Below are 18,770 nucleotides of genomic sequence, written 5' to 3' on the forward strand. Positions count from 1 at the left end.
GTTATAGCATCCGACCAGCAAGACAACAATTTGGATAAGAGTTTGTTGATCTTATCAGGTAAATAAAAGTCACACCTTCACATATCGATTTCACTTTTTTTTTTGTCTTTTTAGTCTTTTTTGTACCTATATGTTGTGTGGAAAGCTTCCCGTTAGTGTGTTTGCATGACAAGCTTGGAGATTCAAATAAAATGGACCTTGCTGTTTGTTTGATGTTGCTGGCTGTATCATAGGTGTCATGTGTATAGACAATCTCAAGATGAGACGCCAAACCAACAATACCAAATCAAATACTTGAATGTAAAAGACGGGTTGTGTACAGGCTGCACGGTGGTGTGGTGGTTAGCACCGTCGCCTCACAGCAGGAGGGTTCAATCCCAACCTGGATGGGTTGTGTACAGTTGTTTATCGGTCATTTTAGATTTTCACCATAAATTCTACCCTGTGATTGAACCTTTTAATCTGATCTCAGTCAACAAAAATAGACCAACAGACAGTTTTTACATTTTATTGATAAATTATCACTTTTAAAAAGACCCACGTACCATGTTTTCCTTCCACCTCGCACTACTCACTTTTACAAGAACTGAATTTGAGCTTTGTACAAAGTTTGTTTTCTTCTTTTAATACTATTTTCTGCTTCATCATCATCATCATCATCATCATCATAACATTCAAACAAAGTTAGAATTCAAGCTGTGCCCACTGTTCAAGATAAAGAGAGAGGATAGTTAGCATATAGTGATGCCAGCAAGCAGAGTTCACTGGAGGCTGGGGAGCAGCGTTATAAGCAAAGGGAAGAGAGTTTACATTCTAACTCACAGGCAGAAGGAGCAAAGACAGAAACATCACAGCCTTCATCTACCTCTGAAACAAAATAAAATACCACCTCAGTTAGATGAACAAGTCCACATGCAATGGTGAGTCACCATGTTTTTGGGATTGTTTTCAGAATCGGTGTGAGGATCACAGGTCGGGAAAATGACCCAAAAGGGTTATTGCTCTAGTGACTTAAAAGCTGCAGGCACACCAAGTAAAGTGAACACTGTAATAAAAAAAAGCTCTTCTTGACTTAACACTGGGCAGCAAAGTTGGCACACTTGGGCATGTAAGGACAATTTATTTTAAAAATTGATCATATTGAGTTTTAAAATCATAAAAACAATACTATGTCAGAGTACACAGGCAAGGAAAATGGTTACAATACTGTATGAATACGCAGCTTTCTCTAGCTGGAGTTTAACTAGCAGCAAAACAACTCTTAAAATTGCATAAAATCATAGTGCAGTGGGAAAAGGGTTCTTAGGACTCGACAGTAACGAGAAATCAAGTGGGTGCCGTCATATCATTCAGACTGCTGAAAAACAGAACAGATGATCCGAAAATACTAAATCCAACCAGTTTGCAAAACAAACTTTTTCAGATTAAAGGGTGCGCCAACTAATTTTGTCATTCATTAAGAGAAATCACTTTTCTAGGTTCTTGATTCTGAATTTTGAGTATTTTTGACAACACCTGGGAAGGATTTGAGTCTCTGTGGACCAGCACTGGACTGAATGACAGGCAGTGGGTTTGCTCAGCGAATCAAAACACTCCAGACAGAAACAAAAGGAGACCTCCCCTTCAGACAAACAACACTCCTGTCCAGACACTTTGCACTTCGCTCAACGTGACCAGTTTGACATCGGAACAAGATGAAAAAACTATAAGTGGAGTTTGTACTTCCAGCCGTGCATGGCCTTGCAGAGACATTACCACTCTAGGCAAAGCTATTCTCTGGGTAGCTGACTTTGATAGCTCCCCAGTAGCAGGCTCGTATCAGACAGATGAGGCCCAGCAGGTAGGCAAAAGCCCAGGACACATAGGTGGCATTGTAACGACTGGCAAAGTCCCGAGTACCAACCTGTTATCACACAGGACAGGGGAGAGAATGGATGAATACGTAGTTAACACCGAGAAAATTCATCACAGACATTAAGCAACAAAACACCACATACAAAAACACAAATGAGGTTTATGAGCCAAATAGATCTCAAGTAGATCATGGTCTTCTGTATTTACAAATATAAAAAGAATAATTTTTAAGTCATCAGGACTCAGAACAATTCTACCTTAAGATTGTGATGTGCCTGAAATGCTGTGAAGCATTGAGCGATATGTGACTCATTGTTCAAAATGCAGTTTTTGATTTTTGAGCAGTCAAGTCGACGCTTAATGGGCCAAAATTCATCAGAAAATAGTAAGATCTTAATACAACAAGATTTTGCCTTTACAGAAGTGCTGATGTGTATTTACTAGGGCTGGGCACATCATTGTGTTATTTTTGCGTTAACTAATGAATTCATTATCGCCGACAATTATTTGTCTCTCATTAACGCAGTTTTTATTATTTATTATCTTTATTGTAAACGTCTGTTGTTCACCGGCTTTTATTTTGAAAAAGTCCATCGTGAGCGAGCCTAGTATGTTGCTTACTGCTGCGTCGCTCACAGGAAACAGTCAGAAAGTAAAAGAATGGCGGATGAAGCGGGCTAAACAAACATGGAGAAGGTTACAGAACTTTTACATGGCCATTTTCATTTCAACGTTCTTCCAGACGGCGCAGTCAACAGAGCCAAATTTATTTGTAAGCACTGCAACGTTCAATTGTCTTATCACCGGAGTACTTCGATCACATGACTATACAGTTCCAATAAAAGTGCGTTATATGCTACTTTTGAATTCATGGATTTTGTGCATAACAATGTGATTTATCGTAATTAATCGCAGGAAATCATGTGAATAACGCGATTAAAGAATTTAATATTTGCCCAGCCCTACTATTTACATTGTTTAGGCTTACATTTTCTCACTTTTACTGATGTTTTCATGCATATATATATAATATGCATGTAATTTTACTGCCAATCATACTGTGAAACTCCTCTAAAAGCCTTGTATAGCAGAACCTACACCCATAGCATTAAGTCATGTAGGTAAAGTGAAAAACAATGTATCTGTTTTTATTTATTTAAACCATCATAATCATCATGGATGGCATTACATCCAAGATGGGGTGATGTATTTTTATGGCAGATCTTTACAACCATTCAGACAAAGAACCAAGGCTTATTGCTTCATCTAAATGTTCATCCAAACTTGCCATTTTGAACATTTATGTTGCAGCTTTTAGGTTCCCGTTTCATGAAGGATATTTTTGATAATGGTTGAAAATTTTATTTAGCCACTATCTGAAGAAAAACAAACACCACAAACAGAACAGACCCATACTTACAGTTAGACCCACTCCAATGAAAATGCAGATCATTCCTATGGTTATATAAGCACAACAGCGCCTCCTGGGGAGAGCACTGCCAACAGAGGATCTGCAAAAAAGTAAGAAGAGATTTTTTTTTGTCACTGCACATGAGGTTTTATGTGTGTTTTATGTGTATTTGGTCAGAACAACTATAATTCTTGTGTATCAGAGACGTCTGTAGAATTTTAACAAATTATCAAACCAGCACACCATCACAGTTCATTTTTCACGACTGAAACAACCAAGTGTTCATTTTTTTTAATTCTTTCTTGCTAAATAAATTATCACCATAATAAGATGCCTTTCTTCATCCCTCCCATCCTCCTGATGTTTTCACTTAATAGCACCCTGACCATGTCATGAGTAAAAGGAAACCTTTCGCTTCCCCTTTTCAGCTCACACATGAGAGTGCTTAAAAACAGTCACATGGGCAGCTCCCAACAACTTCATATCCATCCAGACAAGTCAAATGTCCTCAAGCAGCAGACCAACATCCATTTCTTTTTTTTTCTTCTTTTGCTTCATTATAACTTCACCTTCCTCCCCCACTCAGCCCTCACATGCCTCTCATGTGACTGGACTCAAGCATTCTTCAGAGATCGCTGGTATACAGATGGCTTGGGGTGGGGTGGGGTGGGGGTGGGGTGGGGTGTGTGTGTGTGATCACCTGATCCCCCCCCTCCCTATTCCTTTTTTAATTCTTTTCCTCCTGCTTTCACGTCTGCACTTGTAACCACATCATTTATTCAACCATAATGCACACATCCTATTTTCAGATTTACATTCTACAGACTGCTCTTCATTTCTCTCAGCATTGAAAGTTAAAAATTTAAAAAACTTTCAATGAAAAACTAAAACTCCCCTCCAACAATCTGACATGAAATGAAGGGACTTTACTTTGGAAAGGTACAAAACATCAGAGGTTTCAGTTCTTTCTAAACATTAAAATGAAATGTCACCACATGACACCTATTAATCTCCCTGTTCTGACTTTGGGTGTAAAGAAGAGACGAAGGTCTGAGGACGTTATTGACATCGAAGTGAAACATTTTGAGAAAATTTGTGCAGCAGAATGTTGACAAGTTAGTTTAATTGCTCATCATGCAATGAATCGTTGGGGTGTTTTTCAGTAAAAAGCCCCTCATAACAATTAACTTCATATACTTAGATTTCAACTGTGTTTCCAAAAAAGTTGGCACCAAGAGTTCATTTTAAAAGTTTTCAGGAACTGAGGAGACCATTTGTAGTCACTTTAAAATGAGACATTTCAAAAAAGATTTTCGACTTCCCAACAGTTTAGGGTCGTTTTTGTTGTGCTTCTCATTTCATAATGCTCCAAATGTTTCAACAGTTTGGTTGTTTAATACAAGCAGAGTGTGGTTAGGCATTTTCTTTATGAAAGAAAGCAAGGCACTCCTTGACAAAGACTTTGTCTGAATGGTTGCGCATGCTGCTCCAGAATCGGAGTCCGTTTTTGAGCCCATGCATTCATTTCCACTCCAGTCCTGTTTGTTTTTGATGCATTGTTGCCTGAAAGCCTGCAGATCATGGTGCTGAATATTTATTTTCAGCCTTGTTACTGAATTTTCTCAGAATTCTCTGTATCATCTAATTATCCAATGCACTGTAGATGATGAAATTCTTTTAAATCTTACAGTGAGAAATGTTACTTCAAAAAAATATTTGATCAGTCTTTGAAAGGAGTGTAGCTCGCCTCATCTTTGCTCCTGGAAGCCTCGGAGATGAGCATAACTTGCCTGCAAATGAACATGATTAACTGTAAGATGTTCAAATGGTTCTTAAAGCTTTGTATTCTGTTTTAAGCGACATTTCACACGTCATCCCAACAATTTAAAAAATGTGGTTGTATTATAGGATATTAATTTTTTTTTTGTGCTTTTAAAAGAACAAAGTTCTTTTTCCTTAAATGTAATGTGTCAACAGCAGTCTAGTCTAGAGTCAAAAGACATTCAAGCTATGAGATATGTGAAGAAGCAGAAAAAGAAAGGTTGTCAAAATGTCAAATAAACAAAGATGAAAATATGGATAAAGATGGCAAACGGAAACGAATAAAGAAAGACACACAGGTATAGCAAAGGCTTGCTTTGACTGCAGCCTGTTACTCTGATACAGGTTGTCTGTCCTCATCATAACTTTCCGACAAACACTAACTGCCCTCCACCGCTCCTCAACCCTGTGGCCAACCAACCCCATTAACTTTACATGCAAGGCCAGTGTAGCCTGTAATTCTTGTCACACGACTAGATTAGCCTCCCCTCCCCTGCAAAGTGCAAATCCAGACCTCTAAAGCTCAGTGTCTGACTACAGAGAATTTAACCATTAAGTAAGATTTTTGTTACAGCTCCAAAGAAATGTGGAGCTCAGATTTACAACAAAGGATTTACATCTACTTTTGGTAAGATGACTTACAAGAAACCACATCCCTAAACAGCTGATGTCTATGAAGAATTGGAACGTCAATGATTCTCTTCAACAAATTCTCTTCGAATGTCCATCATGCCTTGATGGTAAATTCTGGCTCTGATAAAATAAGCTCACTAAGAGTTGATGATGCACGTGGCTGTAGTTCCCATTCAGATTGTTTGGGTGCTGTGATTCCTTTTAAATACTGATAAACATAAAGGCAAAGTCAATCATTTCCAGAAGAAGTAGAAGTTTTAACCTCGTAAACTGTTTTCATTTAATGTTTCTAGTTTTCAGTCTATAGTCTTTGTCAGAGGGTGAGAAATAAACATTTTAGAGGGCTGTTTTCCAGAAAACTCCTCATGTTTTTGGAGGATGTTATGAAATAGACGTTTAAATCAACTAAAATGGTTTTAAAAATTGTCAGGTTTTATCATTTTTAAACACAGCTTTAGGTCTAAATGGGTTTAGATGATTACTTTAAAACATGGGCCAAACTTGGACTTTTTTTTTGTTTACTTACAACAACTGACTGTGGCCATTTATCATATATCTCTTATCCAAGTTATACTATCTTTAAAAGGTTAGGCTTCTATTTTCTGCTGTTTCAGGCTCCATTTATTTATCGGAAGTTGAAAATACAGTTGCAGGCTCATGAAACTTGCTTGTTTGAATGTTTAACGTGCATTTATTTTGACAGTGTTACATTATTATATTTGTAGTATCTTTTACCAACTACAAAAAAAAAGACTGATGTATCTTCAACAACAAAGAACTTGACATTGACACAGATTCTTACACATTTTTTGTGAGTTTAAAGACTATCTCTCAAGTAAAGATCATTCCCTCGATTAAAGGACAAAAAGCTGGGGCATTAGAAGGCGAACTGAACATTAAACTTTAGGTGAAGTCATATGTGAACTATAACTCAACATCAAGTCAAAATGTGTCCAAGTGTGTGCTGTGTGTAAAATAAACATCAGATGGACTCACATTTTTTTGCAGTGGGGACACTTGGCTAGCGTGTTAAATCGAAGCTCCATCCACTGTGAGGAAACAGAAAACGACAGTAATGTTTATGTACATCTTTAAGAAACGCTCTCAGGCCAACACAGAAATGTAACAACAAACTACAATCTTGCTGTGTTTTGAGAGCAATCAACAGCAAGCTTACTGGGGATGATTTCATGTGATCTGTTTGGATGACTTGCAGCTATTGAACCCATTTATCAATTATTCTTAGAGTACTGTGTTAGTTGTTTTCATCAGGTGTTTAAAAAGCAGCCTAAAAACTACTGAACCCACCACAGATTAGCAAATTTAACAAGGACCCGTTGACAGAAGTTAAATATATGACTGGTGACATCTGGCTTCAGTGCAGGAAATAAAATTTAAAATTTAAAATGTGAGCAAGCAGCAGTGCTAAATGACTTTTACACATTACACATCAAACTTTTTAAATTGAAGCTCTGCTCAGGGCCAGTTGTACACAGTCATTATCACCAGTGTGAAAAGGGCCACAGACGTATTTCGAGCAGGTTAGGCTGTTGTTAATATGTCCACCAGTACGACCAGCTTTTTCAACCTGTTGCTGCGCTGGGGGAGAGCCATCGCTGGGGAGACCAGACATTGGCTGGGATGACCTGGCGTCTTCACTGCCCTACAGATACCGCAAGCAACAATGTGCAGACGTTTAGGAGGACAACAGCACTGATTCTGAAATGTGAGTCTGCGTCATACTAACTCAGGTTCTGCACAATACTTTTCTAATGAGAAAGACTGAGGTATTCAACTCAAAATGAGCATGTTTGGCATATTGACAGTATCCTTGAACAGTGGCAAGAAGCTTGTGTAGCTCCTAGCTGGAGAGGCAAAGAGGAAAGAAAATATGCAGAATATGCATGTCATATTGTGGAGGTTTTTAGTTCAGCAGATAAAAAGTTCTAAAACCATATTTAAATATCTAACACTCTGCTGCAATACTACAGCAACTCAGTGGTTTTCTATCTAAAAGTCCATTAAGAAAACACAGCACAATAAGGCTCTCGTGATATTATGTACATACTAACAACAGCACGGCAACACGATTCTGCATTGACAAGTCTGATTGTGATTGGCTGAGGTTGCTTGTCTTCATCGGTTAACGTACTAGAAAGGTGTTGCCACAGTGTCCACAGACCACTCTCATCCCCTCGGGTTGGATGGGCAGCGCTGGCTGGGCGGGTTGCTCCTCTGGGATAACCATCACAGGGCTCAGGTTGATTATCCGTCTGCTATCGAAAGAACAAAGAGAAAAAAGGGGGAAAAAAGCTTACGATTCCAGCACAGCCAAAGCAAATTCTGAAAGCTTTTGTCACCTAAAAAATTGGCTTTTGGCAGTTCTAACAAATTCTCAATGTCTCAACTTGTAAACGATTTGTGATTCAAGCAGGCAATTTTTCAGTAAAACAATTTGAACACGTCTTCCCATTACCTACCAGTTTGGTCGAGGACATCCTATCCTCCTGGATGTGTCTTTACAGATAAGCAGGCAGTTACAGGGACACCTCACATACTTCTTCCCTGTAGGGGGATTCTTGATGGGCTGGATGATAAACAGATAAATTACAGTACACTGTAAAACCAGTGGCCTGTTTCACAAAAAGTTAGATAGTGGGTCAAAAATAACTTTAATGAAATGATGGCAGCATTTATCCCCAACTCAGTTTCATGAAAACAGTAACACTTATGTTACCAAGGACATTTGCTCTGTTCATGTCTGAGTAACAAATTAATTCCCACTTCTCCCTTTTAAGGTACGTTGTACAACTTCTAAACCTTTGAATAAGCTTTACTTCCTCATTAACCTTCATCATGGGTTGTTGCTCACCGACAGTAAAATATGCAACACTCAACAACACTTCTCTAAGCTTCTTAAATAATGATAATGATGAAACATTGATTTAGGTGTTAATAGTTTTACCAATTTCATAAAAGTTATCATTTCATGGTTTGGAAATGGCCCAAAACACCATCTACTGTTTCAAATCATCTTTCAAGCTGAACTCTGACATAGAGTAGACTGTTTGGTACGTTTCAATGACAAAAATTTATATAAAAGGGAAAAAAAGAAGAATAAAGAAAGGAACGTCAACACCACCCAAGGTATGTGGACAAGAAACGGCTCCTGTCCTGTCTTGCGATCGTGGTGAACTGGCTGCGAGAACACTCACATTAAACATTCCTGTGTCTGGAGAGAACAGCTCAAACATGAAAATGTCAGTGTCTTGATGCATGAAATCCAAACTCTCCATTCCTGTAACAAGGCTTTGACCTGCTCAGATCAGAGCCAGGGATCGGAAGTTTTCAGTTTCAGATGCATCAGATGTCTGATAGCCTAAAGTATCTTGTAATTCAACACAGTCAATCTCTCCCCCTCACATATTAATGCCATACCCTGCCCCCCTACTCAGCCCTCGCAGTTCCTTGCCACCTTTTTATTTTTTATTTTTGCAGTTGATGGAGTTAAGCTAAAAGCAGGGAGTTTATTTACACTATCAAGAGACTATTTTGTCCAATTTAGTGACATCTAACCGCAAAGCTAATGCACTAAACAAACTAGCTCAAATCTAGCTTTTTCTGCAATTCATCCTTGATTTTTAATCTCTGAAAGTCTAAAGAGAAAAACAAAGCCTAAATGATTGATCAGTATGAATGAAGTGCTGTAAAAAAATCTGTGGCTTTGCTTTTAATCTATAAGAAATTAATTATTCATCAATCAGTTTCAAATGTCCATACGATGTTTCCTGCCGTGCTCTATTTGTCAGTCATGTAAAAGCAGGTTGTCCAACAGCTCATACTGTATATTGGGTTAGCCAAAAAGACATTTTACACCACATACTGATAGATTAATCAAAGTTGAACACATTTTGCTAAAGATTTCAAATGGTGTACCTTCAAATCTGTCGCATGGAATTACAATGTCACACACACACATACACTGCACGGTTTCAGTGCGGAGTAATATGATATCAGATGACCGTGTAGATGCTGTAGTGCCACAACTAACAGCTGTGTAAATGGCATTCCCCACCCGAGTGTCTGCTGTGGCAGTCATTCAATCTTCCTGCTTTCCTTCCTGTGTTGGCTGCCCTTTGACAACAACACGCACAATGTGTATGAGTCAGTTATCACCAAGTGATGGAAGTGGATGTTGGTCCACATTAACAACTGGTCAGACACAACAGGCAGACATTATCAAGATCGAAAATAAGGGGGAAAAAATAACAATGAGAGCAATTAGTTTCTCTTTTTATTAGAGACAAATAATAAATCCTTTTATCCAAAATGCTGCAGGACAATGATACAGAGAAGCTTATAAAGGCGACAAATGTCACACTAGAAAAAGCAGGAGAAAAATGACATGTCTTTCTGTGATGGCAAAAGCAGCTATAACTTAAACGACAGTAGCTTCCACTTACTGTGGCTTCATTGCAGACTGTGCACTTTACTACGTGCTGATGCAGCTTGCCATCCAGGTTGATGACCGACTGGCAGACACGGCAGTTGATGACAGGCACGCCGCCGTCATCAGGGCTGGCGATGGCTGTGTAAGGAGGAGGTAGTTCGGCTTTAAGAAAAGGAAGGCAAAGCACACAACACACAGCCGGCCATTAATAGCATGCACCTCATAAACAGCAGCTTCATGCATCCAGCAAAAGACTTTTTAGATGAGCTCACTCATCAGAAACTAGGCTTTACACAAAAAACTGAATTCAGCTAAAACAAGGCAAAACATCAATAAATTCAAACAAGATTATTCCAAACTGAAACATGAGGCTGCACATGAGAGCAATAATTAGCTGTGCAATCAAGTTCGTTCATTTTGTGTAACATAGAAAATACCCATTCATCACGTTGATAGAACAAGTTACAACAAATATTTAAAACTTTAGTTCGGTCAAACGCATTAAATCAAAACTGCATTAAATCAGAAATTGCTGTAGCTTGAGAAAAAGAAACAAATACAAAGAAAACTACCAAGCATTTCCTAGTTCTGGTTTCTAACATGTTAGCATTTACAGTTATATTTTAGTTTGTTTTACTGTAATCTGAATAACTTCCGGTTTTGTACAGCAAGTTGATCTGAACAAGACTTTATAAAATACCACTTTAAGGATTTGGAAAGGGCTTTTTTCTGAAATCAAAAACTGTAAAACCTGAATTAGACGATTAATCTACAAACGACTGGCTGATTAATGTATATTCAAAACAAACACCTGCAAAATAGCCAGATTTCCATTCACTAGCAGAGCAAATCTGATCTAAAAAAAAACAAAAAACATGTGAGTTAGACATGTCTCCACTGGCTGGTCTCAAATTAATAATCTAGGCTGTGTGGTGGGCCATGTCGCCATTGGCTGTAATTCAGCAGAAGAAGAAGTTGTCTTACCAGAAAAACAAATCTCCCGCAACAATAAATGTAGTGAACATGCACAAGAGGAAAATGGAGAGCTCATTTTCAGTAATTAGTTTAATCTTTAGGAATATCCGAGATATTACAGAAAATCTGAGGAGACTTAAAGTTGGTTTTAGTTTATTTTGTGCTCAGGATAGCAGAAACGGCTGGCAAGTCATGTGATTTTGATCTAAGTCGAGTCAGACACGATGTGAAAGGTTATTTACATTCTCTCTAATGGGCCTCAAATTTTCTTCCAAACGGACAAAAACCAAATCAAGTGAACGTATGATTTTTGTGTGCGTGCAGTATTGGAAGAGTTTTTTTAAATTTTTACTCTTTCAACAACGAACGCCTGTCTAAAAATAGAGATATACAGCAGAAATAGTTCAAATCTTAACACATTTTTTTCATGTTAACTTTTTAAACTGCGTAATTCTGTGACTCCTTTAAAACTTTTTAAAGTTCTCGTGTACACGAGTCCCTGCCTTTGTATGGCTCTTATTGTTGGGCTCTGCTCACTTTGTCAAAGGTCAGCAACTACTCTGCATGTTTAAGAGAAAAACAGTAGCTCGTTTCACATGCCACAGAGGTTTCTCAACACAGTTAGCATGTAGCCCGTCTCCTGACTGGAAAGATGACATATTTGGCAGCTGATCCAGCTACAATTTTGTCCTTGATTTAGGCCCATAAGCAAATAAAACTATTTACAGACATAAAGATTTTATTAGATTAACTCTGTACTGTACAATCTCTCAAATTCCAATTTCAAAGGTTTTAATATGCTAAGACCAAATAACAGTAGCATTTAAGCCTACTTTACATTCTTTAGCGTGCAATGGCAGTCAGCTTATATCTGCGGCATTTTAATTTAATTAAACTGTCAACAATAAATTAAATAAACTATATTGTAATTTCAATTAACAACAAATCAATGAACAAGTAACAAAAATAAGAAAATAATCTAATTGTATGAAATCAAATGGACTTCCATGACAGCAAATTAAATATGATTTTAGACAAAATTAGAAAACCAAAGATCCCATCTTGGGTTTTCCTGACTTTTTACAAACTGTCAAACCAACAAATAGGAAAAAAGGTGACTCGATAATATATACAGTTACAAGTTTCTGCCCATCAGTGTCTTGTATCACAGAAACTGAGCCAACAAAGCAAAGAGGCCATATTATCTGAGAACTGACTAATTTCTTCCTTATGTTGCTCTAATAGAGGTAAAGAGATAAGTCAACAGGTAAATCACCTTGGATCTGAGATTTAGAGACTCTCAATCAGTTGTCACCACATGAGCAGATGGGACACCCTGTCTACAAAGAGACGGCCCAGGCAGGAAAAACAAGCAGAGCATGCCAAAAACTGAACACTCCCGGGGTGTTGAAGCAGGGGTTGTCGCTTCTTATGCATACACACGGAACAATCTACTATGCTTTGTTAGTCAAAACTCTAACCCTGTGTAGTTCGATAGACATTTATACTCATCTTTAACCATAAATTCTTTAACAACACCAACAAAAAAACCTTTGCTCAAATCAAGCATTTCTGTTTGTTACCCTTCTCTGAAGGGGCTTGTTTCTACTTCTGCCCCTCTCTCAGCTTTGTGCACCGAGTTGGCCTAATGTATGTCTGAAACTGAATACAGCTGCTATACGTTTTCACTCACTGTCCTCAGAGCCAAAAGTAAGACGAGAAGACGCTCAACTACAACTACTGTCACACCACCCTGCCTTAGCATCTAGGCATTATAAAGTTATATTCTTTTTTTGGAAACATTACTTAGACAGGCATAAATACTGTAAATATGGACTATTTTCAGCTGCGGAATCATACGTGTTTACAGCTCTAGTGTAAGGGTATAAAATAAGGTCTTAAAATAAGTATATCTGAAGCACTGTAAAGACACAATATAATGATGATGAATCAATTGTCACTGAGTTGGTTCTGATTATGGCGTGTCTCATCTCGTAAAAGGTTTATTTAAGTGAGCCTGGGTGTGCCGGGACTTTCTGCGATGAAGCATCTGACCTACCAGTGTTTCCAGATCCGGTTTTCTTTCCTTTACAGGAAAAGTTATCATTTGTGCGACTTTTACATGTAGAAAATATGGTTACATTTTAACAAACTGACCCCTCCTCTCCTCTGAGAGTCTGAGTCTGACAGGACACTGAGCTCAGAAGGATCTACATGACACGACATAAAGACTATAAACCAACCCATTTTAGTTCATGATGACAAAATTGCACCCTTTGAATGTTCATTCAAATCAAATGTTAACCATGTTCAAATGATGTGGTCATAGACTTGCGAAGACAGACATTTTATGATTTACATTTGTATAAGAGAGGACGACTAATGTCTTCGATCTGAAAATTCTTGTTTTTAAACCACTTCCACACAATGAAAGTTGTTCAAAGTAGCATTCAAGTGGTCTGAGAGGAAACTATAACCCGACACCTCTGTTTGGCTCTGTTTTAAAGATTTAGAAAATGTAGTCCCTGACCACAACTTTGCACAGAAAATTCAATAGATGGACACCTGTGCGCATATTGCTTCAGATGAAGGAAGGCCTGGTTCAGTGGCAGCACATCCACCATTATAAATAGCTTTTTTCAGCATTGTCAACAACTGCCTTAAGCATGAAAGAAAGGAGGTTAGTTTTAGTCAAGAAGAGTATCGCAATAAACACGTGAAAACATATCAGCGTCTGCAAACTGTACAATGCTATCTTAATTTTCCTGTGATATCTAAACGTGTTGTTTGTGCTGGTAAACCAAGAAAATGGGTTTTAAGCAGCTATCTTGAATGTTGCTACTAGTTTCACCTCGTGCAAAAAGTAACTCATCAACTGCTGCTAGTTCAATGTTTATGTAGCATTTGACATGTCTGTATTTATCTAGGGCAGCTTAAAAGAAAAAAAAACCTCCAGGAAAATGATCAACTTTTCCTCATCATGAGGTTAAGGAAAGATGTCAGGAGACGTCACTCTCGCCCTTTCTGAACTCATTTACATGAATCCCACTTAGTATGACTGTATGAAACTAATCAAGCTGGAAAGTTGCGGTTATAAGGAATTATGAGATTGAATTATGTCCTTTCCTTTTCACATTTGATGGTCCTGCGTTTTAGTCATTTCACTCAGTTAGAAATCTCTATAAGCAAAAAAAAAGGGGGAATTTGACTGGAACCTGGATCTTCTTTGCTGTCTCATTCAACCCACCCAGCCTAATCCTAACCACCAATCATTACACGGAGAAGGGTTGTTTTCTTCTGCTTTCCTCATTTTTAATCATTTCGAGTTGTTTTCAAGTGCAGTGAGCATGTACAACAGCAGGACAACATTCAGATAAACTACATTACCCACATTAATCATAATGGGAAATAAAAAAACATGCTCCCCGGTGCAGCTGTGTTACTCACTGATATTTTTTAATGGATTTCAGAGTGGAGTTCCTCAGCACAGAGGAATAACAAGGTTTAGATGAGGTTGCAGCCGCCTGAATATTTCTCAACCCAGAAATAAACATGTTTATAGTCCGACACAAAAAGCAGGTTCGGTCTCTTCAGTCATTTTGCTGATTCATCTTAGCTGTGCAGGAGGTTGGTTTTGAAAGAACTCACCAATTCAAATTGTATTAAGACTTTAATCTATACATCATTAAGGGAAAGGTTGCTTTGAGTGTCATGGTGGCTAACACATGAACAAGCACAGTGCCCTGGCATTCTCAGGCAGCTCAGACCTTTGCACATCACTTCTGCCAACTGAAACTAAATACAGCTACAGCCAAATGGCAAATTCAAGGTTTAAAAACAGCAGTCCGCAACCAAATGAGCAACACCACGGTGTTTATAGCCATATTTTACTTACTGTGTGTTTGGATACACAGATAATTGTTTGGATGAGGTTTCATATGATAAAAAGGTGTCCTTTCATAACGGCAACGACAAACATGGCAGCATATGATAACAGCCACTGCCTCTGGCTCACAAACAATCATGAGTATTTTGTAAAGTAAACCATCAAACGGGGGGATATATAAATGACTCTCAAGTTTAAAAGTGTCTGATACCGGTTTTTGTCACTGTTGACTTGCTCTGTCATTCAACTCCAGAAAGATCAAATGGCAAAATTAAAAATCAACACAACACAAATCATCCAATCATCCAGATCTAGCCAACATCACTGCTTTCTGCCCTTCCCCAAAACTGTGGTGATCACTGCAGTGAAATACAGAATCTCTAATTGTTTGTGAACAACTCTGCTCCGAGGATATTAAGGATATTAATCAGAAAAGGCTGCACACACATCTCTCTTTCACTCATCCCCAAACTGCAGCTGATTATTCGTCATCACAGACATTTTGTAATAAGAGAACATCACGGTTTAGACGACTTTGGCTCAAATTAATCCATCTTACAAATTGGCTGGTTATGGACCAACAGACATAAACTGGAATTAGCCAATAATCCAGGCTGCAGCAAGGGAGGAGGGCAAAAATATTTAGTGCAACATACAGACATTCATTTCGGCTTTACCCCGTAACTCCTGTACAAACAGGCTGTCACTTCATACATTCTTAGTGTTAAAGTCTTTATGATTAATCCGGTGGCGAAGTATGAATTTTCCAAGATTAGACTGCTTTCTTTCTACATTGCCTGATATTAGCCTGAAATGCCCCTGAAAGAGTATTACCCTGTCAATTAATCTATTCATTTGCTGTACAACAACCAGTGTTGCTGCAAAGCAAATAAATATATGAGCCCATCATTGAGGAAACCACATTGTCAGAGGAAAAATGCACTTCTACCCCTCTCAAATAAAACCAAATGTGTGAATCTGATCTGGAGGATTTAGCAGAAACACTAAGAGGAAACTTTTCTAAAGCTAAAGTAGAGCCTAAAGCAGAATCGAACGCTAATGAAGCAGAAAAGAATGTGGGCATGTGGGATCGTGTCCAGCCTTTAAGTGGATTTGTATCCTATGCAACATAAATTCTGAATACGATTAGACTAAATTCAATGCAAAGGTCATACGTAGATTGAGTGGATGGAGGACTTAAGAGCAGTAATTGTGTATGTCATGCTGCATGGAACACAGTACAGTAAGCTATATTCAGCTAAATATGGACAAACTATTTGTGTAAGTTTATCAACTGCATGAAAAATACAAATTGTGCAATCATAATATAATATTTCTGCGACTGTAACCAATTATACAATTTTACAGTCCCACTCCCATGCAAACAAGCAAGCTGAGAGCTGCCATTACTAAGCATTTGAATCAGGTCTTGATCATCAACTGAAGGCACATCTGGGCATTTTGTTGATTTACAGCTGGGACAAAAGACTGCTGGCCTGCCTACATCTGCAATGCCCCAACTCTCCCACATCAACAAACAAGACTATCATCCTCATGGAATGATGGTTTACAGGGTTTGGTCACATCATTTTTTATAAGCACCCAAACAACATCTCAGGCCGCAACGAGTCGTGATGTAAACATTTCTGTACCAAAAACCGATTGGTGTTATTGTAGGCCCCTCTTCTCTAACCCACTGCTCCAGTTCTCACAGAGTAAGCTCCACCTTTTTGTCAGCTGCCGTTGGATTTCCCACCGATGCCCTTGCCTTGCCTTGCTGCGGTTTTATGTGCGCACTTGCACAAACTCGATACGCCCTGAAAATGATTCAGCATGCAGGCAGCGGGGCTCCAAATACGCCGTATGTTTACCTCGAGGACTTGGATCCTGCAGGTACGGGGGGGCAGTGGGGGTCACGTTCTCGGAGTTGGGGCCCGACAGCAGCGGAGATCGCTCGTCCATGCCGTCGGAGGCCATGTCGTTCACCGTGACAACTGACTGGGGGCTCCGGGCTGCACCGCGTCTTCCCACAGCACGGAGGGGCAGCCAGCTGCTGTGGTTGTTGGTGCTGAGTTGCTCCGGTCCAGCAGCGGCTGTGACGACGGCAGACTGGAGGAGGAGGAGCTGCGCGGAGCTCAACCCACCCCTCCCCTCTCAAACATGCAACAGCCCCAGGCACGGGCAGTGCTCATCTCTGGGCCCAAAAACACAAAGTGGTGGAAATTGGTGTGAAAACATGTCAAGAAAAAGTAATGTATTGAAGCGCATTATAGCTTTAAAACATGCTCATAGTATAAGTTGGACTCACAGTAGAATTTCCAGCAATACATGATTTAAAATCCTGATTTGATTCCAGGCAAGATCAAATTTCAGTATTTACTGATGAGGACTGAATAACAAAAATATTGTAATGTTCAGTCGTGCCTCAAGATGTCACTGTAGGATTACTTTAGGTCCAGCCCTTTGCTGTCAATGAATATTTGCTTTTTAACCTTGTCTAAAAACAAATTCTGTGTATTTTGACATAGTTTTTGTTGTTGACTGTTACTTATTAATATTTATAAGTAATAGTACGTACTGTCCTTTAAGTTTACAGCCTTTGATCCATTTAAATTTGTCATTTAATTTTTTTAATACTCAGGTATCTGTTGATGTGAGTAGTGCTGTGGAGCACATTTCTCACACATGAGTAAATAAAGTGGTGTTGAATTGAGGTTGAACTGAAGAGGCTGAACGTACAAACTTGAATTCTTTTCTTTTATTTGCAAAACAATGATCATGCGAAGATGCAAGAAAAATCTTGCAGAATTCAAACCATATCAGCCATCTAAAAGGTTGGCGTATCAAATCCAATCCACAGCCATGTACACTTACTTTGGTCGTTCACATGCCCTCACAAGTTGTCATTGAACACATAAGGACCCACATTTTATTGCCAAGTAGAGCCTAATAAACAGATGTCATTTGAGGACGCAATTCTCGAGAATGAATGAGAAAGTCAGTAGGATTGGAGAGTTTTAAAAGATTCAACAGGAAGTCTAATATTATAATGTAAAAACATTTTTAAAAAAAGTTTATTCCACTTCCAGATTAGGGGAACTCATTTTAAATCAACAAGGAAACTTGCATTTTTAGATTCACCAAGTCGAGTTACTTTCCTGGCCAGAAAGAATCACGGAGTCATACCAAACTGCTCATTTCTGTCACACCCTATGGGGTGAAAAGATTAAGTTTGAGAATTCATCCCAACTCACAGCTCATTTTTTAGAGGATGGTCTTTTGTGTCTCATGTCATCACCTACTCTACAGTTACAACACAACTGCTTGTTTGCGCCAAAATATGTCCCATTCCTTGTTGCTTATGTCAGTGTAAGCCTTGGACAAGATAAATTCTTTCTCTGGCAAACCCAAAAGACTAAATAGGCACAGATGGTGTGCATTAGTAACAAGTTCCTCAGCTTTTGGCCAGTTTTAGTACCTTTTAGTCTTTATTCTCAAATGGTAGATTAGCACAACGTTCATTTGACAATAGCAGAGTTTTGCACAAAATCAGCTCTCTCATTGTGCAAGTGAGGTTTCACAGTGAATAAGTTAGAATATTAAGACTTGATTTTGGGCCAAATTACAGCCTACAGCTGTTCCTGTTTAGGATACTGTAAAAAGGCTAATAAATACCAGGAGCGTCATACCTCCTTTTACACCTACATTCATAAATAGAAACGGGAAGAAAAGGTAAAGGA

General features: G+C 38.6%; 1 protein-coding gene across 2 annotated transcripts; it reads right to left on the reverse strand.

Annotated features, from left to right (window-relative positions):
* Positions 1-494: 494 nt before the first annotated feature.
* pip4p2 (phosphatidylinositol-4,5-bisphosphate 4-phosphatase 2) lies at positions 495-17,149 on the reverse strand. 2 transcript variants are annotated; one of them, XM_072370527.1, is made up of 8 exons: positions 16,902-17,149; positions 10,183-10,331; positions 8,200-8,306; positions 7,872-7,995; positions 7,308-7,382; positions 6,716-6,768; positions 3,275-3,365; positions 495-1,903 (listed from the first exon to the last, which is right to left on the reverse strand). In XM_072370527.1, exons 1-8 carry the CDS (start codon positions 17,005-17,007, stop codon positions 1,760-1,762), a joined length of 849 nt encoding a protein of 282 aa, XP_072226628.1. In that variant the 5' UTR covers positions 17,008-17,149; the 3' UTR covers positions 495-1,759. The 2 variants fall into 2 exon arrangements, with proteins under 2 accessions (XP_072226628.1, XP_072226627.1); XM_072370526.1 differs by lacking the exon at positions 7,308-7,382.
* Positions 17,150-18,770: the final 1,621 nt, after the last annotated feature.

Source organism: Leuresthes tenuis, unplaced genomic scaffold (genome assembly GCF_036924035.1).
Source record: "Leuresthes tenuis unplaced genomic scaffold, fLeuTen1.0.hap1 SCAF_18, whole genome shotgun sequence".
Classification (NCBI taxonomy): domain Eukaryota; kingdom Metazoa; phylum Chordata; class Actinopteri; order Atheriniformes; family Atherinopsidae; genus Leuresthes; species Leuresthes tenuis.

Bases quoted from the DNA above. Each gene is read 5' to 3' on its own strand.
- pip4p2 (XM_072370527.1), bottom strand. From the start codon at position 17,007: ATGGCCTCCGACGGCATGGACGAGCGATCTCCGCTGCTGTCGGGCCCC. The intron at 8,307-10,182 runs GTAAGTGGAAGC...TTTATCATCCAG, and splicing joins CAGTCTGCAATGAAGCCACA to CCCATCAAGAATCCCCCTAC. The intron at 3,366-6,715 runs GTGAGTCCATCT...ACTTTTTTGCAG, and splicing joins TGTCCCCACTGCAAAAAAAT to ATCCTCTGTTGGCAGTGCTC.